General features: G+C 41.5%; 1 protein-coding gene across 1 annotated transcript in view; it reads right to left on the bottom strand.

The window, feature by feature from the left end:
• Positions 1-22,234, bottom strand: part of OTOGL (otogelin like) — a 939,358-nt gene that overhangs the window by 359,802 nt on the left and 557,322 nt on the right. The window contains exons 31-33 of the mRNA XM_085653920.1: positions 18,348-18,504; positions 11,140-11,166; positions 3,579-3,746 (exon numbers count right to left, since the gene is read on the bottom strand). Of these exons, the coding sequence (XP_085510046.1) occupies positions 3,579-3,746; positions 11,140-11,166; positions 18,348-18,504 (352 nt within the window). The remainder of the gene's footprint in view (positions 1-3,578; positions 3,747-11,139; positions 11,167-18,347; positions 18,505-22,234) is intronic.

The raw sequence follows: 22,234 nt of genomic DNA, 5'->3' as shown, positions 1-22,234 counted from the left end.
GGCACTAGAAAGTGTTTATTCATTAAAAATTAATATCTCTGGTTCCCTACATTGGATTTTGGTAGTTTTGGTGTCATTTTAATCATAAATGTTTTCCTATTTTTTAAAATTGGTGATGGATTTTTATTGTGTGTTATGTTTTACTTATTCAATGTATTGGTGTTTTTAAATGTTTTATACACTTGTCGCCTAAGATGAGCATGCCTACTCACAGCCAGCTACCAAGGATTGAGCAAGGGAATAGTTTGAGACCTTTATTGAACTTTGCATTGTAATTGTGGCCTTATTACTAGTGGTAGGAACCTATTTACCCCTACTCATAAACCACATTCTAATGCCTAGGGATTTCTGCCTATCTTGCCCAGTAACACAATTTAGTGGATCAGTTAGTGGTTGGCAGATGAGGGGCATCTGCAAAAAATGCTAGTGTTCTACCTGTTAATCTTGTTCATCCCCTTCCCTCTGTTTAGAGGTGAAATAAACGTCAATAATTTCAACTGCGGAGCTGAATACGGCTCTGTTAGTGAAAATTGTTTACCCGATGGGCCACCACTACGGAATCACAGGGTCACAGTGTGGATCACCCAACCCTGTGTAGGGTGCAGTGACCATCGTTGGACTTTCCTGCCCAGGACAACTATGTGAGCAAAGGTCATTCCCAGGTGTGTCAGAAGGTTTCAGAGATCCTCAGGCAACTTGGATCCAAATATGTCAAACGTTTTCCTCAGGGAAAAGATAAAAATTACAGCAGTGCTAGGACCTCATACCACACACTGGGAGGGTCAGTTTAGCTGCCTCCTAATTATTGGCAGGCAAGCTTGATTTAAAGTCTATAAAGTTGCTATTGGAGCAGTTGCAAGTGTTCTGTATAGAATCAGGGTGTGGACCTTAGGCCCACTTCTAATGGTCCAGGACAGGAGTAGCACCACTTGGTACGGTAGACTCACATATGGCAGAGTACAGGTGCTGTAGCAGGTCAGTTGGAAGTCTTTTGTGTCCCTGGGACTTCAGAAAACAGGAAGCACTTTTGTTCTGGGTTGGAGAAATGTAGGCCCAGTCCTTTTCACTTCCTAGCAAGGAGGACAGCTGTCAGCAGGTCAGCACTGCTGAGCAGGAGTCCTGCAGAGTGACAGTCTTTTCAACAGGACACCAGTCCTTCTTGGCAGAGTATCCACAGGTCAGAAGTGTACTAAAGTGGTGGTAGCTGAGGTCTATACTTTGGTGCCCTGGTTCTGGAAAGTGGGGAAAGCTTCTAGACAGTTTCTTTGAAGTGCAGGGAATCCCCTTCCTCCTCTGCCCTGGCTCCAAGCTGACTGGAGTTACAATACAGGGTTATGACTATTGTGTGGAGACAGGGCACATCTAATTCAGGTACAAGAGGGGCTGCGCTTAGCTCCACAGCCCCTTTAAGCCAAAAAATGGCCCATTAAGACCCATCAAGTCACACCTAAGCACCTATTGTTTATGACTGTCTAGGGGCAATGCACAAGGCCCAGCTGTCACACACCCCAGACGTGTATTTAGAGACAGGTAGAAGACACAGAATGGTTAAAGTAGGAAAATGGCATCTTTCTAAAAGTGGCATTTTCAGACTTGCAACTTAACTTTACCATAAGTTGTGAATTTAAATTGTGAGTCCAGAGACACCAAACTCGAAATATATATCTTTTCCCATAGGAAATTATACCTATAAAATGTAATAAGGTAATACCAATGTTAACCTATGGAGAGATAGGCCTTTCAGTAGCGAAAAATGAATTTAAGGGTATTTCACTACCTGGACACGTAAAACTTAAAAGTACATGTCCAACTTTTAAAATACACTGCACCCTGCCCTTGGTGCTGCCTAGCGCCTACCTTAGGGGTGGATTATATGTATTAAAAGGGAAGGTTTGGACCTAGCAAGAGGGATAACTTGTCAGGTCGAAATGGCAGTTTAAAACTGCACACACAGGTTCTGCAGTGGCAGACCTGAGACATGTTCAAAGGGCTACTGAAGTGGGTAGCACAATCAGTCATGCAGGCCCACTAGTAGAATTTAGTTTACAGGCCCTGGGTACATGTGGTGCACTTTTTGCTAGGAATGTATAATTAAATTAATTATGCAGATTGTGGACAAGCTCATGTTATCATGTTTTAAGTCGAGAGCACATGCAATTTAGCACTGGTTAGCAGTGGTAAAGTGCCCATAGTAGTAAAGCCAACAAAAACGAATTAAGCAAAAAGGGGAGGAGGAAGGTAAAATGTTTGGGGTGAGCCTGCAGAAAGGACCAGGTTGAACATAATGTAATATTCAAGACTGATCATACAAATATTAAATGATATAGCAGAACAAATTTCGAAAAATCTAAAATAAAGTTTATAAAACGTTTGCTGAGCAAACATCATATTTGTTACATCCTCTCAAGAAAAAGTATTGTGTTTCATGGTAAGAAACTTTTAAATTGAAGGAGGTGGGGTTGCTGCTGAAAACAAAAATAGCAATGACCCTGATGTTATTACTTTACTTTATGCTAGTGGATGCATCACCTTTAGCTACTCTTGCTACCCAGCTGAAACCTCTGTGAAACACTCATTACATTTTACAAGGGAAGAAGGACAGAAAATGAGATATGTCATGTGGAAATGGGTGGAGCATTAACATGGTTTAATTTGTTATTAAACCTAAAATTGTATAATTTGCTCATATTATCCATGTCCATGTACTGGACGACGCAAAAAACAAGAAAAGGCAAGGTAGCAGACCTTCCCTATTTATCACCTCGCCTTTTCCATCTATTCACAGAGAGTCTGGCATAACATCCCCATACCCATCAGGACCGCCCCAACGGTGCTCCAATTTAGGGAAAAGTTGAAGACACGCCTCTTTAAAGAACAAAACATTACAATGAACGAACAATCCACAAACCAACCACCTCCCCTATCACTGACTGACTTTATGCTTGTCTTTGACCACTGTACTGGCTTTTGGCTAGGATTGCGCTATAGAAATACCACACACATTCACATATACATGCTTCCATTCATCATGTCTCCATTGCTAAACATAATTTACTGACTGTTCCATTAAGGAGCTTTGCCAAGGTCTTAAATCAACTGCTCATAGGTATTTATGCTTGATCAGTGTCTTGTCTGTTCCAAATTGCCTCCCCTCGCACTCATTGTTTACAGATGACTTACACTCCAGTAACAAAATTCCTTTCAATTTCATTATTTAAGGTATCAATCTCATGGCAGTATGCACAACATGCCACAAAGGCGTGCAACCGTGCAGACAGTGGGGTAGTACGGGTGTCATGGGACCTAATGCAAGTAAGAAAAATGGCCGCTTTTAAACCCTAGTGTGTAGCAAAGGACTACCATAAGTAGGGTGCATTGTATACTGCAGAACCTTTGGCCTTTGGGCTGATGCACCTGCGACACTAATGTTAGCTATGCCCCAAAGCACGGAAATAAACTGGTTGAACAATTTACTTCTAGCAAAACTGTGCCAGCAACAGCTCAAAAATGCGTGGAACAAATTAAATGTAGCAGGTAACATATTCAAAGTAATTTCTAATAGGGTAAATAATACTTACACAAATCCTTATCCTTGAAAAGTCCTGGTGTAATCATAAAATTGAACAGCACATTCCCATGTGCACTTATTCTTGGTAAAGGAAATATCTTCCTGCTGGTTACATTGGCTCCTAAAACAGTGTCACTGTGTCCATAGCTGGCTAAAATGTATGGTCCTTCTCCAAGACCTAGTAAAGCAATAAATGCGCATAAATGAAATTAATTTACAACTTTTGTCATCACAAGGAAAGTGGTCTATAATTTTGTTATCATACTCATAACACATGGTGAAGTGGAATAATTCAACACTGTACTGAACACTCACGTTTAGTGAGTTGAGAGGGCAGGCAGTGCCAAATTTGCTAAATTGACTTGTATCAACTATGTGCGGTTTCTTTTAACTTTGACCAACTTGTCAACCATGTGAAGTAGTTAAAGTTTAAAAAATGCAGCCGATGCAAAATCATGCAAAATGTAGAATATGGAGAAAAAAACATCTGCAAAACGTTAAACCAACGAGAATTATTATGATCACAATGTTGAAATGTTTAAATGGACACAAGGTACCAGTAGCTGGAGATGGGATGGATTAGATTACTCTAGGTATGGGGAGCTTAGAGTGCGGACATCAAAACTGGAATAGAAATGAGTCAGTTCTGGCCTCATAGTCATTCTCAAAGGAGCAGGTCAACTAAGCAGCCGTATGCAAGATACCAAGCTGTATCTCAGAAGGAAGCAGGTATTCTTGCAAAGAAAACCTACAGCCTTTACTCCATTTAAGTCCTGATGAGTTAATGCCAAATTGGACTGTAATAGTCGTAAGTATAAAAACAAAACTCCAAAATACCTCACATTGAAACTGAGGCACAAACATGTTTGCATGTGTAACTGGAGTGTACAATGTCCAATAGTATTTTTTGCCAGTGTAATACCATATTTGCAATTCACAGAAGCTGTTTTTGGCACAAAGACTATCCCAGGAAGGCTGGGCAAGTCTACATTCTAAGACCTAAAATGTTAAGCTCATGCACAAACAAACTTGCTTGTCTTTATTTAAAAACGTTATCAAAATCCATCCTCACCCAGGAAATAGTTGGAAGGATACCTCTATATATACCTTAAATAGAAAACAGTGGAACTGCATAGAAGGAAAGACATTTCTTCTGCACTAGGTACAATTATGCATCTGGAAACACCACTTTACTGTTGTGATGCTTTGCAGAAGTAGGAGACACATATAGATATTCTAGACTTGAAACTATATATGGGCAATATCCAATGGCTGCTGGTTAGATGTAAGAGGGAACAGAAATCACTTTGTTTATCTTCACTAAGTAGGTTTGAGGCCAAACTTGTGGGGCCATCATAGATAATTGCATTCTACAACCAGACTTTTCTTTCGTGTCATGTTTGCTCTATCTGTCTTCCACCAATGAGGAAGTCCACTAGGGACAAGACAAGAAGCAATAAAACACCAAGAAAGAGATCAAATACTACTGAATCTGTGTAGTAAACTCCACCTTGCCAGTCTGGGACTTTGAAGTGTACTGGGTGAGCAGCGTCATTAAATATCAGTTTTCCTTACTAAGATACTCTGCTTCTTTCTATTCAATATATTACAATGGATCCTGAGTAGCATAACATATAAAAAAAAATTCCCATGGAGTCATTCATGCGTCAATTAAATACAATTTGAGCTAGTAAGGTAAGCCTCCCGAACCGTACAGTGCTGAAGATAGTAATTAATTACATTAGGCAGTTTGTGAACAATTTAGCATAATATAATACACTTCAAGGTGAGAAAAATCTTCACACATTTAGTTTATATGGGCAACGGGTGCTACAACTAACTCATATAAGCAAAGTGCCCATAGCTGAACAACAAACGTTGTGCAACAAAGTGTACGTCCTTCTAATCATGCAACGCACTGAATTGTGTTTGGCTGTATCAAAATTTGATTCCCAGGCCCAGCTCCCCCCTCCACTTACCTGGAACTGGTCCTCCAACCAGTAGCGGCCGGTGGAGGGTGCGCTGTGGGGCGGTGAGGCGGGGCAGGGAGGAGCAGGGTGGGGGGTAGTAAGCTACGGAATAGGGCCCAACGGAGGTAAGTAAACAAATAAATAAATAAAACAAATTTTGTAGTGCGCGCTGCATCTCATTTGGCATGTAGCGCACGCAACAAAATGTGTTTTATTTATTTATTTGCATGCTTACCTCCGTTGGGCCCTATTCCATAGTTTACTACCCCCACCCTACTCCTCCTCCACCCCGCCCACCGCCCCGCAGCATTCCCTCCACCGGCCGCTACTGCCACTCTCGTGTAACGTGTTCACTTCCCACCTTCTATGACTTGTGCCATTTTTGCTTTGCTTGTGCCATTATTTTGACTTTTTGACTTTCCCTCTCTTGCACTCCTCTTGCCCTTCAGGCCCCTCCACTCCCCTCCACCTTCCCAGGCTTTTTTCACCTCTCGCCTCCCCCACTTTTTATCTGCTCTCTTGAGTCTTCTTGCGTCTTCCTATGTCTTCTTCCTGCCATTCACATCCCCGCCCACCCCCCCTTCCAGGACCTACTTTATGCAGCTCACTGCATGATCTCATGAAGCAGGTGCCCAGGTCCAGCTCCCCCCTTCATTTACGTGGGACTGGTCCTCTGACCAGTCTAGGCCCTCTGGATCCAGCCTTCGTGTCTCGAGGACTCTGGCTCACTCCTCCTGTAGCATCTTCTCTCCTCTCTCTCCCTCACACTCACCTCTTCTGGACCCTCCCTCTCAAACTCTCTATTTGCCTCTGCTTTACTGGACATTTTCTCTATTCTCACCCTTGGGCCTCTTTGTGTGCTTTCGTGATATTTTGTGTGCTTTTGTGCTCTTTGAGTGCTCTCTAGTGCTCTTTCTCTGCTCTTTTGTGCAATTTTGTGCTCTTTGACCACTTCTTCACTTTTCCACTTTACCACCTTCCACTTTCATACTCTCTCACTCTTACAACTGCAGTGCAACATGTTCACTTTCCACCTGCACAAGTCAGACGGAGGTCTCGCCATCATCCACAAGGACACCATCAAATGCATCACCTCCACAGACACACACACAACGTTAATGGAACACATCGACTTCAAAATGAAAACAAACAGAAAAAAACACCATCAAATGAACCCTCGCTTATGGACCGCCCGTACTACGGACCACCTTCAGAAACCGCATCACAGACTTCATAGCACCTCTCACCAACCGCTCCAAGGACTTCATCCTTCTCAGTAACCTCAACTTCCACCTGGATGACCCCATACCGGGCTCCAGAGCCTTGCTTGAAATCCTCAGCAACATTGGAATCTCCCAGATTGACCAGGGCCTAACGCACAATGCAGGACACACTCTGGACCCCATATTAACCCCCATCGCCAAAATCAATTTCAGCTGTGTCACCCTGCTCACATCGATAGACCCCTACATCATTCACATTTTCATCGGCAAACAGCAAGCCACCACACCAAAAATACCCAGCGCACCCGGACTTAGCTAGAACAAAAAAAAGGAAGCGGACTGGCTCAGCATCCTCAGAACCAACCAACCTGACACCACCGACAACCTAGACAACGACATAAGAAAATTAAACGGATGGATCTCAAACTGCGCCAATACCCTTGCACCCATCGGGAACACCAAACAAAGGAGAAACAACAAGCAAGCCAGCTGGTACACTGACGATCAGAGGGAATCCAAACGGATGTATGTCGTTACAACGCACACTTTTACAACGCATGCACTTACAACGCATTTTTTACAACGCACAATCCATTACAACGCATGACATTACAACGCATGACACTACAACGCATTTTTAAAAACTACCTTTACAACGCATTCCATTACAACGCATACTACCATTACAACGCATACCATTACAACGCATAATATGAAATTGCATTTAAGGTAAGTATTAGATAGTATAGGGGTAAAAATAACTTTTCTAACTCCAGGGGGTGCAACAGTAGGGTAAGTGTTGGATAGTATAGGGGTAAAAATTACTATTCTAACTCCAGGGGGTGCAACAGTAGGGAAAGTGTTGGATAGTATAGGGGTTAAAATTACTATTCTAACTCCAGGGGGTGCAACAGTAGGGAAAGTGTTGGATAGTATAGGGGTTAAAATTACTATTCTAACTCCAGGGGGTGCAACAGTAGGGTAAGTGTTGGATAGTATAGGGGTAAAAATTACTATTCTAACTCCAGGGGGTGCAACAGTAGGGAAAGTGTTGGATAGTATAGGGGTTAAATTTACTATTCTAACTCCAGGGGGTGCAACAGTAGGGAAAGTGTTGGATAGTATAGGGGTTAAAATTACTATTCTAACTCCAGGGGGTGCAACAGTAGGGTAAGTGTTGGATAGTATAGGGGTAAAAATTACTATTCTAACTCCAGGGGGTGCAACGGTAGGGAAAGTGTTGGATAGTATAGGGGTTAAATTTACTATTCTAACTCCAGGGGGTGCAACAGTAGGGTAAGTGTTGGATAGTATAGGGGTAAAAATTACTATTCTAACTCCAGGGGGTGCAACAGTAGCGTAAGTGTTGGATAGTATAGGGGTAAAAATTACTATTCTAACTCCAGGGGGTGCAACAGTAGGGTAAGTGTTGGATAGTATAGGGGTAAAAATTACTATTCTAACTCCAGGGGGTGCAACAGTAGGGTAAGTGTTGGATAGTATAGGGGTATAAATTACTATTCTAACTCCAGGGGGTGCAACAGTAGGGTAAGTGTTGGATAGTACAGGGGTAAAAATTACTATTCTAACTCCAGGGGGTGCAACAGTAGGGTAAGTGTTGGATAGTACAGGGGTAAAAATTACTATTCTAACTCCAGGGGGTGCAACAGTAGGGAAAGTGTTGGATAGTGTAGTTTAATAATATTATGCTATTATGCGTTGTAATGGTATGCGTTGTAATGGTAGTATGCGTTGTAATGGAATGCGTTGTAAAAGTAGTTTTTAAAAATGCGTTGTAGTGTCATGCGTTGTAATGTCATGCGTTGTAATGGATTGTGCGTTGTAAAAAATGCGTTGTAAGTGTAGTGCGTTGTAAAAGTTGCGTTGTAAAGGTTGTTCCCCAATCCAAACACTACTACCAGCAACTAGAGAGGAAATGGAGATCCAGACAGAAAGTCGCCATCAGAAACACCTAAAAGGTAGCACTCAGGCACTACCACCACTAACTTACGGAAACAATGAAAAGGGTACTGGTGTTGAGAATTGAAACCAGCTCCAACAACTGCAAAGAACTATTTGCAATAATTAAAGAATTCTCCAACCCCACAGCCGCAACAGCACCATCACCCACTCACAAGAATTCTGCAACAGTATCTCCTAATTCTTCCACAACTAAATACTGAATATCTACAGCAACTTCGATACCCAGCCCCACCTAAAGGACCTCATAGACCAGCTGTTCACCACCACCAACAACGAACACCTGACCAACTGGAGTCGGCTCAACAACAAAGACACAGCGTCTATCATGAAGTCAGTCCACTCAGGGACCCCCATGGACCCATGTCCCCACTACAGTTACAACCAAGAAGGGACCATGACCAGCCACATGCTAAAATCCACCATCAACTCCTCCATCGAAACCTCAACTTTCCCAGAGGGCTAGGAACATGCAGAAGTCAAAGCCCTCCTTAAGGAACCATCTGCAAACCCAAGCAAACTCAGCAAGTATCAACCCATCTCTCTGCTACCCTTCCCAGTCATAGTCTTGGAGAAGTTGATCAACAAGCAACTCTCTAGCCATCTCAAACTCCACCAACTTCTGGACAGCATGCAGTAAGGCTGCCGCAGCAACCACAGCACCGAAACAGCCCCCATCGTGACCACAGACAACATCCAGGCCATCCTTGACCAAGGAAAAAACCAGAGCACTCATTCTACTCGACCTCTTCGGAGCCTTCGACACCGTTTCTCACCACACTCCTGTTAAAAGACTGAATCACACAGAGATTCAAGGACCAACAATGACACCTCAACCACTGCCTACATTTCTACCAACCTACGAGACAACACCACTCAGCTTGACTCTCACTCACTCACACCTACCCCGCACCCACAGGAGCAAAACTGGTGATCGCTTGTTTTTCCACATTGCTGCAAAGACTCTGAATAACCTCCCCCAAGGAGCTGAAGATATGGCTCTTCAATTAACCCTGCGTCACAGGCAGTCACAACCTGTATGCAGGTGGGACCCTTCTCATCCGCCCAGCACCTGGAGGCCCTTTCAGGTCACACATGCACTCTACAAATCCACATAACATAATACTAAACAGGGAGATGAACTACGTTATGAGTATGATGATCATTTGGTTGAGAGTCATTTAATGATTGTGGGTTAACAGTCTCAACCACTTTTAAATCCAATATGTGTGCTCATTATCATGACAGTGGTAATTAGTCAACCCAACATGCACATTAATGTTAGCCTGAGGTTCAGAGTGTTCAGAGAAAATCTCCAATTGCAAAGAAAAGTGTTTGAAGGATGGTTCAAAAAGCATCCAATATAAGATGAAATGTTGGTAGAGGAAAGATTGCTTGTGTTGACCACTGAGGTCAAGTAGTATAGAAATAGTAACCCCACACCAATTTCCCCTTCAGGGTGCAAGAGTATGGAGCAGCCGTATCTGTCAAATTTCAAAGCTACATTAGTCAGTGATGTCTATGATACCACTATTCCACGAGCACAAGGGGAGAGAAGGTCAAGGAAAAACTGAAGCTTCAAAGGGACCACATACCCTGTTGGAATCAGAGATAGAGGGGTATCTGTTAATAATTTTGCACTGCATTTAGGTGGCCTTTGTCAATCAATTACTGATTCTCTTTCAGTTGTGCCCAGATATATGCATAAGGTTACTAGATTAGTCCACGTCATCAGGTGCATGATACCCCAATCCAGTTTTCCATCTACAAACCATTACAATCTAACTCTTTAGCCCCGTTGATCAGCCTTCCTTGTGACAAATCCGATAATTATCTGGATTGTTCAGTGAATACCTGGAACGAGAATTTCTCTTTCTCATGACATTGACTCATTTGGTAACCTTCTGTTTGTCTTTAACAAGGCAAGAACATCTGCATTCAATAGGTAGGCTGAAGCAATGTGCATATATTAAATAATACGTGCATTTGTATGCTCCCTAAGTGGATTGCATAGATTCACAAATACAATGTGCAGAAATGTGAACACAGTTGCCATGAAATGTTATGCTTGATTATTCTTATATGCATGCAATGGATATGTTTAGACTTGTGGGTGAACTTTGGACAGGTGTGGCTGGAATGGGCTAATATAGAAGTTCTGCATGCTCACATATAAATCACCCCCAAAGAAAATAATTAGTTTGACAATTGGAGCTACTAAGACACCATTATTTATTGTTCTGTGAGATTTAACGTATTTTGTTGAATTCACAGTATTCAAACCATGGTTCCCTCATCCCGCTGAGGTTAGGAAAACTCTGTGCGGTACAAAGCATGCCGTAATATATAAGCAGCATTAGCCTATACTGACAGACCCTTCAGAGAAATTGTTACATACCTTGGTTGTAGTATTCACAATCATATGCTGAAAGAAAACAAAAAAGTATATGAAACAAATGAATAGAACATATCAATGATTTTTCATATATTTAATGTGTTGTTAAACAGTAGAGGCACATTAGTCCTTGCTAAATTGACCACCCATCCCCTTCGCAATTTCTCTATTTACCCCATATTTTACTAATTTACTATTTATTTTGATGTAAAACTCTACATGTAGTCATTAAGTTACATCAGAGTGCTTGCAGAGCCTATTCAGGTTCGTACAGAAAAGGAAAATATGGATCTATGAAACCTGATTGGATAGGTGGTAGCCCAGTCCCATGTTCGTGCATCATGACCAGGGCAGGACTGACCTACAAGGCAATCGGGCAGTGCCAGATGGGCTGGACTGACAAGTCAATGTTTGTGCTGTTTTTGTTGCTCTTTGTGGGCCTGGTTTATGATCTACTGGGCCTGCTCCAATCCATGCAGTCTCCCATACCTTGCAAAACACTTATACAGCATGTCTTTACAAGTTAAAATCTATCCAATTTGCAAACATGGGCCATGTCTTTTAACTATTAAATTCACTAATGTTGGGCCACTTTTATTTTAGTGCCCGGGCCTATTTTCTGTCCCATTCTGACCCTAATTGTGACCCCTGTGTTTGTGAATTATTCAAATTCAGGCTGATTCAGGTTTTAAGACCTTCCTGAACTGAATGGCATGGAGTTTAAACCAAAAGTTAAGATTATGGCTGTTCCATATTCTTGTTCCTTAGACTCCAACAAAACTACATCCATGTTTCATCCATCGTAAGTTTGCCGATTGATCAAAGGAGCAGACACGGAATGGGGTTTTCCAGAAGTTGCACTATGAAGTTTCTGCCTGAGTATGTTTTGTTGATGTTGTAATGGACTTTGAATTTAACCCTAATTTCAGTGAAATCTTATTGTGAAACTGATGTGGTCTTGCATGCTTGCAGAGCTTTCAACACAGTCAAGAAGCCTGGTTCAATAGCCTTTGTATTCTTTTGAGAAGGTTCTCGAGGAGGCCACTGTAAATTGTGTTACAGTAGTTCAGAATTATCATGATCAATGCTTGTGTCAGCTCCACCTGGTGGTTGATTTGGAGAAGTGAAAGGATTTTGTGGAGTACGGAGGAAATGTGTCAAAGAGTTTTACTTACTTTCAGGGAGATTATGAGAGGATTTCCAGGCCCGGTGTGAGTTTGGGAATAATGGTCTGGGTTTCATTGCTTCTATGACTAGCATCTCAGTTGTGACTCTGTTCATGCAGAGAAAGCTCTCCTTCATCCAGTTGAGAACACAGTTCAATTATGAGATGATGTTAGTTGGGTTGTCAGATGTGCTGTCCAACTGGACATGAATTTGTAATTCACCTGTGCACATTTAGAAGTTTATCTGGTGGTTTTCTAGTTGTTGTGCCAGCAGACAAATATAGATATTGAATAATAGACATGATTGGGAAAACTGTTGGGGGGCCAGCATATAACCAGGCATGTAGATGGTTTGACAGGTGCCATATCTTTATTCATTGTCTGTTTGGTGAGATCAAGTCTAACCATGAGTAAGGGGGCCAATTTAGGGCAGCTCATTATTATTCCTACCGTTCCAGTAGAATGGTGTGATGGACAGTGCCATACACCACAGGTGGGATGAGGCAAATATGGGCCAACTGTTTTCTTCTTTCATAGAAAGAAGGAACTTGATTCTGTTCACCTTATAGCTCTGAATCAAGGCTAGTCATTGTGGAGAAGGTGGTTGAGTTCTGTGTATTTATTGTGTATTTATGACACTCTCTCGCTGCCTCCTTATCTATGATCTTGCTAAGAAAGGGTAGGTTAGAGATAGGTGAATACTTGCACTAGCTCTTTAGGTCTACAGTTGTTTTTCATGAGGGGTATGAAAATAGGAAAATCTCAAGTGTCAAAGGTGGAGCTGATTACATTTAATGTATCCACACAATTTGAGGAAGCATGAGAAGGAGTCAATATATGCACGGAACACTTTTATCTTGCTGACATCACCTATCAACTGGTCAGTCCCTATGGATTTGAATGAGGTGAAACTGGCTGTAATGGTGGCAGCAGGGTGGAAACGTAGGGAGATTATTACAATAGTACTGGACATTGGAGATGTTATGTCACATCTTGATGATGTTTCTTCAAAAAAGTTGGGGAAGTGTTCACAGTAATGCTTGGCGATGCAGGTGTTACTGTTTACAGACTCTGGATTAGGCAGATAGAGGTACATTCTAAAGATTTCCTTTGTTTGGTTAGGTGCTGTCATAGTAAGTTCAGCAGAGAAAATATTTGAGGCACTATTGATGGCTTTTTTATCATTCTGCTTTATCCTGCATCATTTTGTGTTCTGTGGCCTCAGATTTGCTCTATTGTCATTTAGGTTGAAGATTGTATAGCTTAACTTTGCTAGTTCATGGCTGAACTCATTTTTGATTACTTTGATATCCATTTTGGATTTTTGAGTTTTATTAGGGGCTAGAAGATTCAGGACAGATGACAGGTTTTGCTGTATCCTTACCAGCAAGGGTTTAGATTCTGTTGAGTTGGACAGACAGATTTTAAGCATGTTGTAAGATGAACAACTGCTCCTTGCCAGCCGCGGTCGGTATTAGGAGTAACGGCAGGGCGGTGACGTGGGGAGGGGGAGGGGCAGGGTGGGGGGGTAGTAAACTATGGATTATGGAGGTTTACAGGTAAGTTAACATATAAATTAATAAAACGAATTTTGTTGCGTGCACTGCATCGCATTTGGAGATGCAGTGCACGCAACGAAATTCGTTTTATTAATTTATATGTTAACTTACCTGTAAACCTCCGTAATCCATAGTTTACTTCCCCCCACCCTGCCCCTCCCCCTCCCCACATCACCGCCCTGCAGTTACTCCTACTACCGACCACGGCTGCTCCTTGCATAGATTTATAGCATTCAAGGCTAGGATAGTGGGATAACGTTGTACATTTGATAGGTGTGTATGCCAAATTGGTCAAACTGATGGAGATGAAGCAGTGATGTGGCCAGATTTCTGATTGCATAGGAGAGTTTGATGTTTCAAGGCTATGGGTGAATAAGAGGTTGAGCATGTGAACAGCTGAAAGCATTGCTCCGCTCTCTTACTGATTGAAGCAGAGGGCGTGCATGAGAACAGCTTATCAATCCATATATTTAAGTCACCCATGATCAGAATTTTGTTGGCTTTAGACAGTGGTTGCTGTGTCAGCTTGATGAATTTCTTTAAGGAAGTTGGGTTATGATTGGCCATATGTGTCTGCCAACATTAAAGATTTGTTGACATTAACAGAGCAGCAGGCGGCTATACATTTGAAAGGGAGTATATTGTGTCAGGAAAGTCTATACAGGTCAAGTCATAGATGTGGACTAGGTTAACTTCTCCCCCTTCCATATGTCCTGTGTATTTTTCATGGTGGATTGGGTGTTAAAAATTCCAAGTGCTATTTGTGGGCTCAGTGGTAATGGTTTGAAGGAGAGGGGTTGGAAGAGCTGGTGGTGGTAAATTGCTGGATAGTGATGAGCAGAGAGTGGGAAGTGAGATGACTGCTAAATGTATGTGACAAAGACAGAATGTGATGTGTCAGCAAGTCAGATATGGGTTTAGGGTGATGTAATCTTTATAAACTGGAGGTTCCTAAGATTGGCCTGGACCATTATTATGCTCTTATTGTAAAAGTTGATAGATAACTTTCTCGTGAGTACACGGAAGGATAGTTGCATCAAGGTGAGGCCCCCCTTGTATTTATGATTGCATTTTAGGGTATGTTTAAAGTGTAATGCAATTTGCCAGGCTTTCAGGTAGTAGAACCATATGTGCTGTGATACCAAGTTGGATATGGGATTTCATGGATTTGCAGTTTTGACTTTTTGAGGTTCTGGAAGGTATATCTAAAGAACAGAAGGCTCCTGACTATGGCCTTTACTTAGTTGATACCCTTACAATGCATGTTGTTAATGAGATCTCTTGAGTGTACATAGAAGGGTGGGAGCACTGAAGCAATGGATCACTTGAATTTCAGATTACTTTTGTTAGGGCAAGTTTAAAGTGGAATGTAAATTGCCTGGCTTCAGGGTTTGGGGAGAAAAGGAGGCGGTCGCTACTAATGCAAATTCTCTTCATTCTAGTCTAAACCTCTGCTATGATGGTTTCTGGGTCCACGTTGAAGGTGGTATTTCTCAGTCCCTGTTAGTTTAGATACTCTAGTGGTTGGGTACAATATAGAAAAATTCTCAGGTTCTGCTCATTTTAGCCGGTTATTTGTAAAACATGTGCTTGTATTGATAGAAATTGTGATACGATCATTATGGGCAGAAGTGTGGGCCTATATGTTTAATGGAGGGGGCAAGAATGATGCCTTTTGGTTTGAGAGTTGTGACTGTCTTTTAGTAATTGAGGAGCCATGGAGTGTAACAGCCCCACTATGCATGGTCACAGTGGGCTTGTCGAGATATAACGGTCTAAAGGAATGCTCAGAGTGACAATTCGATGACAGAAAAAGCTGTTGTTAATGTAACAAAACAATAACCTGTCCATTAGCTTTCTTTCACTTGAGCAGAAATTTGTTTCACTAATACAACTTTCTTGTTTTTTATTAGATACCGCTCAGTACTACAGAGTGGGTTATGATCTATTTGTTACTTCAATTTGGGTCCTCTCAACCGCCTCCTTCCAAGATGACTGATGGCAAACTTGTAAGACCTTCCCTACAGTGAAAATATGGTCTCTTCTTGTGTGCTTCATTACATGGTTTCTGAGGACTGGTTGGGTGGCACAGTTGTGCAGTGAGAAGCTCAGCTACATGGCAGCACCCAAGCAGGTGTTTGGATCAACAACACTCATGTTTGGGTACAGGCACTGCCAGTGCGGGTGTCACCCTTGGTATTGGTGGCTGCACCCAGACCACTGTATCTGAGTAGAGGACTGCAGCCCTCACAACATATCCGAAGATTCCTTCGCCATTACCCAGAGTACAGGTGTGTGATCCTCCACCAGTGCGTGGGAGATAGAGTGAAGTGGTGGTTGTCAGGACTGTATTGTTATTGGAGAGGTATATGCAATGGAGTGTACAGATGAACTGTGGAGAGCCAATTTACCATCTTGCCAATAATATTATTATATTTAATATCGCCAACCACTTTTGGGGTGTGGTATCTGTTGTATTTACATACATAATCATGTCAACATAGAAACAGGAAATGCTACACTTTTTGTGGGTTTTGCATTTCAAAACAGATCTAAGCATACAAGTGATGGGTCTGTAGACATTTTTCTGCCATTATGTTTTCTTTCTATACTCTGATAAAAAGAAATCTGGCCTCTTGATTCCTTCATCCTGGTCTAATTCTTGAGCCAACGTGTTCGAATCAGACTTCTAGTTACTTTATATTTATATACTGGTTGTTGGGGTGTCTTCGTTTGTTAACACAGATGTTTAACTCAATTGCCTTCGTATCCTCTACGATTGAGTTACTGAGGTGCTATTCACAAATGAGAAGAGTGAAGGTGCTGCAAAACTCCTGGGATGGGCTGGCGGTCTTCCAAAAAGCACCAATCATGCTTGGCAGATGGTACAGGAGCACATCTTGGAATGCAAGCAGGGGTGGCAAATCACTTTATGAGAGTACATGGCACTATTGGGAAGAAATTATAATTATCTGTTTGGAGCTTGGGGCAGCTTGGGATGCTAATGGTAGGACAGTGGAGGTTATATTTTTAAATATTGGCAAGACAATGGTGGTGGCAATATGTGCCTGTTTTATGTATTTTTTAAAACTTTTAATACACATTTTTATGTATTTATTGTGTACTGTATTGCAAAGGTTTTAATGATCAAGCAATAAAATAAGTAAATTGCGTGACCAGAAAATCTCATCCTTTGAGTGCACTGTTTCTGAGTGATATAGCCGGGGTGCCTTGCCTCACTCTCCCTCTTTACTGCAACATGACTCATGAAGCATCATACTGAATCGTCATTGCTATCAAATTTATAAATGAGGTTGCCTTGAAAATAATGTGAATATATATTTCCCCTATAAGAGGTACTCATGGAGACGTTAACAAAGGAGCAAAAACTGAGCAAATGCCAACTCTATATCATTGCCGAAATCCCATTTTTATGTTCTTCCCTCCTGAAATGATCACGTTCTGACCTGATGTAAAATTATAAGTCTTAGAGGAAAGGGAATATTGTGTGCAGCCACCTTACTTCTCAAAGAAAGATATTAGATTGTTAAGAGCATAATGGTGTTGTACAAGTAGGGTATAAGAGATAGTCGGTGGACTTGAGTTGCTCAAGAACAAGCGTGGATAGCTGCGCACCCATTGCAGGGGTCCTGCAGCCAGCAACAAGCAGAAGTTAGTTTCTAGATTTCAACCATTTGTAGTTGGTTGAATAATGCACGTCTGGGACTCGATGAAAGACATGGTGTTGTTTGTAAGACTCACAAAAAATGCATCTTGTTTATCTGCATGTGGCACGAAATGCCCAAACACGTCTGTTTCATAATTGCGATATCAGGACACGCTTCACACATATTCAAACTGCTCTGAACCTGCATACAATGCAGGCTGGTCCAAGTTATTACTTAGGGGAATATCTTCAGATATCACAAGAAGGGCTCACCCTCTTCATCGAGAATGATGAACAAATCTAGCTATTTTCAGATGTCAGACCTGAGGCTGTGGGAGACCACTGGAATCTTGAGAAGGCACTGAAGATGGAGCTGTTCAGTAAGAAATTGGACCTTCTGGATGTTGACATCCAAAGGAGAGGGTTAGGTCAAGAAAAGACTCCACTTGCTTACGTGCATGATAGAGGTAGGCTGATACTCAAGATACATTTAACAACAAATCCCCCAAAGCCTTTTCCTCTGTATGTGATGAAGGAGTATTTGCATGTAGCTGGCCTATTACATGCAGTCCCACAATAGGTAACAGTAAAGTTCCCACCCCCGAAAAGAGGTAATCAATTAAACTCAAAGCATTGAGGGGGAGCCAGGAATATTTAAAAAGCAAGTGCTGTAGGTTCCCTTTCCTGTGTACAGAAATGCAGAAACAAAAGCACCTTCTTTCAGATGCAAAGTTATATTTTATAAGCTCATTTCTTACACCTTATCGTATTCAGTAGGTGTTCACAGTCTCATAATTTGGGCACCATCAACATACTCACGGCAGACATGAGGAGATCGCCAGTGAACCGCGACGCCCTGCTGGCAGCATTTGTGAGCATACGCTGAAATGCTGGTGCACAGACACTCACAATCCCCGCCAAGGTTACAGTTGCAAGTGTCTGTGTGGCAGTTTTTGACAAATGAGGTGACATCAATCTGTGAAAGAAAGAAGGAAACGTTTCTATTTAAGAATGTTTTTAAGTAGATCCAGAAATCTTACTTGAAGCTTGAGGGATCTGAGGTAACAGCGCCAGGTCGAGACCAAATCTATCCACGACATTGTCATATCCAATGTTAATAGATTGATTGATAGCTTTCATTGGATTACAATATGACTGCTTCACAGATCCCTTCTTTGGTAAAATTATGTTTCGGCAGTCAGTGATGTGCAGCAGGTGCATGAACAGCAAGTGGCGAAAGCCACACTCAGTGGATGTTAACACAGGGCTAAAACAAGAGTTTCGCTGTCCTTCTGCATCTCTTCTGATTGTCATTATCATTTATCAACACTATGAATTTTTGATTAAAAATGGGTTACGCCAGCAGGGCTTGTATTGCAGAAAGTGCCCCATGGGCGCAATGGGAATGTGCTTCCTCCGTTTTGTGTGCCCCAGGGCACCTTGGAATTACAGAAGGGGGTGACAGACACTTGTGCAGCCCTGTCTGTAATATAGATAGTGCTGGCACACATGTAGCGCCAGTGCTATCTCAGGAGGATGTTCCCTGATTTGCATGGCGCATAACAACATCCAAATCAAGATATCTCTTTGCCTCTGTGGTGTATTATGGACGCTGGTGCAAAAGTAAAGGAGCCGTCAGGAGGTGTTCCACAAAAAGGTGGTGGTGGTGCACTGTCAGTGCATCCCCTGAGGGCAGTCACTCACTGCACCCACCTGCAAAGGGATCTCCAATCCCTCTTGAATGTGCAGGCGGATGCGCCTGCATTGTGAAACACAGAGTGGCTTTAAAGCAGACGCTCTGTACTTCACTTGGATGTGCTTTCCCTGGGCAGAAAGAGTTTGCGGCTGCCCTAAGGGCAGCGCATTCAAAATAATCAGCCCCACTTTCCCTGTTTGCACAATGTGCACCTGTTTGAAGGTGCCCAGTGGCACACAGACAGTGCGCCCTTATTATAATATGGGTACAGGTGTATTTTTTGTAATCACTACGCGGTGACGGCCCATGTAGGGCGTTTTACAGGGGCGGTGACGTGGCGCAGAGGAGGGGCAGGGTGGGGGGTTGCAAAATGCAGCATACGGCCGAGTACAGGTAAGTTACGAAAAAAAATAATAAAACGAATGCGATGCAGCGCGCGCAACGACATTTTTTTATTAATTTTTTTCGTAACTCACCTGAAATCGGCCGTTTGCCGCATTTTGCAACCCCCCATCCTGCCCCTCCTCTGCGCCACGTCACCGCCCCGGTAAAACGCCCTACACGGGCCGTCACTGTCACTACGCTATATTACCTCTTTGACTGTCAGGGAGTCTGTGCACTCTGGTGCTAGACAATTTCTGCAATGTTTGCAATACCTGGTACAAATATTGAAGGGGCACTACCCTTGACTTTTGTGCCTTGTGTTAATGACATATGAATATGTCATAATAGCATACTGAGCACACTTTTTATAATGCCTAAATTCATTGATAAGGCAATTAATGAGTTAATCATCCCAGTGTAGATGGGATTGTTGGCATTTTTCTTTGTGCAAATTTGGGGCCCTGATCACCCTGATTGGGGTAAGATCACAAACGAGGCTGGTCTTCAAATGAATACATTTAAATATAGTGAAACACAGTTGGCTCCACATGGAAGACAGAGAGTGGTTACATTTACAAATCATAAAGATTAATTAAAGGTGAAACTTGTTAACAAATGCAAAATTGTCAAATTAGTGTCAAATCAATAATCAATACATGAATGCCATAGTCAATATAAAGTTCAATTAATCAAAATCTTATAATAGGAGGACAAACTATTATAAATGTGCCTCAAATGAACATTTCAGTAAAATCAGTCTTCCCCTAAAGAGAGTACTCTAAATCTCCTACTCTGCTCTTCTCGTTAAGTATTCTATAAGTGTTCTGGAAAGGTTCTGAGGAAGTTCTGAACTGTAAACTATTCTGCACTAGCTTACATCACACAATTCTAATATTTGCTACACCTACACATGGTTCTCAAGAAATGCTCAAATCAGGTTAAAAGATAATGACACAATCTCAAGTTTCTTTTTCCCAGGACCCTCCACAAAACAGCTTCTCTAAGCATCCTTCAAACTTGTAATTATCTGCAACAAAACAAGATACATTAACCCTTGCCTGCACTCTGCAGATGTACGGTTGTAATCAATTAGGGTACCCTCCAATTATCATGTAAGAGAAAATATTTCACACGTGAAGGAAAGCAAAATCAGATTGTGTTTGTTAATTGGAACTTCAGCTTCTTATAGAAATACAACACACATTGTGACATGATCAAGATGGCAACCAGACGTTAGACATTTAAAAATGAAAGCCCACATCAGTTATGGTCAATCTAAGCATGAATCATAGAGTTAATAGCATTTGTGTGTTTACAGGTTAATCTCTTTTTTTTTTTTTTTTTTTTTTTTTTATTGAAAATCTTGTGTCAGAGTTACAATTTGACAATAACATAAGTTGGCAAACAGAGAATAAAAATATAAATTGGCAAGCAGAAAATAAAAATACAGAATAACATGGAGAAAATAATTTACGAAATACGGAAATCGACCATTACACAAAGTAAAGACTCCAAATTCTATTGAACTTCATAATCCCACCTATTCGCTGTGCATATCGCATTTCAGTCTTTCTAACATTCCTAATTTTTTGCAGCCAGGCACTAAAAAGAGGAACTTGAGTTGACTTCCAGTTCTGCAGAACTAATGACCTTGCAACTGCCATTGCAATAAATAATAGTTTAACCCTCTGTTCTGTCAAGCCAAGATCAGAATCGTATCCATACAATATTAATTTAACATTATAAGTAATCAGAATCCCACAATACTTTTGCAAATATTCGAATATCTCATTCCAAAAAGGCATAATTTTAACACAGTTAGCTATAGTGTGGGACCAGTTTGCAGGAGTATATTGCTGGCATCTAAAACAGGTGGCATTAGTGTTAGGAAACATTTTAGCAATGGCAGCAGGAGTACGATACAGAAGCCATTTACTGAAGAATAGCATTCTTCTCCAATTAGATCCTCGAAGAACACTAAAATTCAGTTTATTTATAATTTTCCAAGTATTAATAGTAAGTACATGATTCTCCTGTTCTTGCCATTTTTTAATTGCTTTTTGGCTAAGATCGTCCGCAGTATATTGTGCTAAAACACGTTTCCATACCCCTGGCTTCCTCGTCCTAGAAGTCATAAACAAATCGTCCCATAGCTGATTGGAGGAACCAATGCTTATTGGTTCAACTTCCAACGTTTTAAAGATAGAAACATACGAACCAAGTAACATAAAATTCCCTGGAATAATAAGCTGCATCTCTCCAGGTAACAGCCATGTCCCCTCCCTCAAGAAATCTAACAGAGAATGAAATCCCAAAAGTGCCCATTGTAGTACAGTGTCGACTCCAATTTTCATTCCCAAAAAAAGGAGAGCATTTCTTAAGGGGGTTCTAATATTAAATTGCGGGAGAGAATATCTTTTAAGAAAGACATCCTGACGCTTAAAGAACCAAAGCATCGTCTTATAACGAGTAAGTTTCGGTAATTTAGAAATATGTAACGGAGAAGGAATCTGAACCTCATGACAAATTCTATTAAAAAGAAAATTAATAAACACAGTTGGGGTCTGCATTCCAGATTTAAACTGCTCTAAATATTGGGCAAAATATGCGCTATAGTAATCTTTAA

The sequence above is a fragment of the Triturus cristatus genome, chromosome 4_1 (assembly GCF_964204655.1).
Source record: "Triturus cristatus chromosome 4_1, aTriCri1.1, whole genome shotgun sequence".
Taxonomy (NCBI): Eukaryota; Metazoa; Chordata; class Amphibia; order Caudata; family Salamandridae; genus Triturus; species Triturus cristatus.
This window is presented reverse-complemented; position numbering and strand designations above follow the sequence as displayed.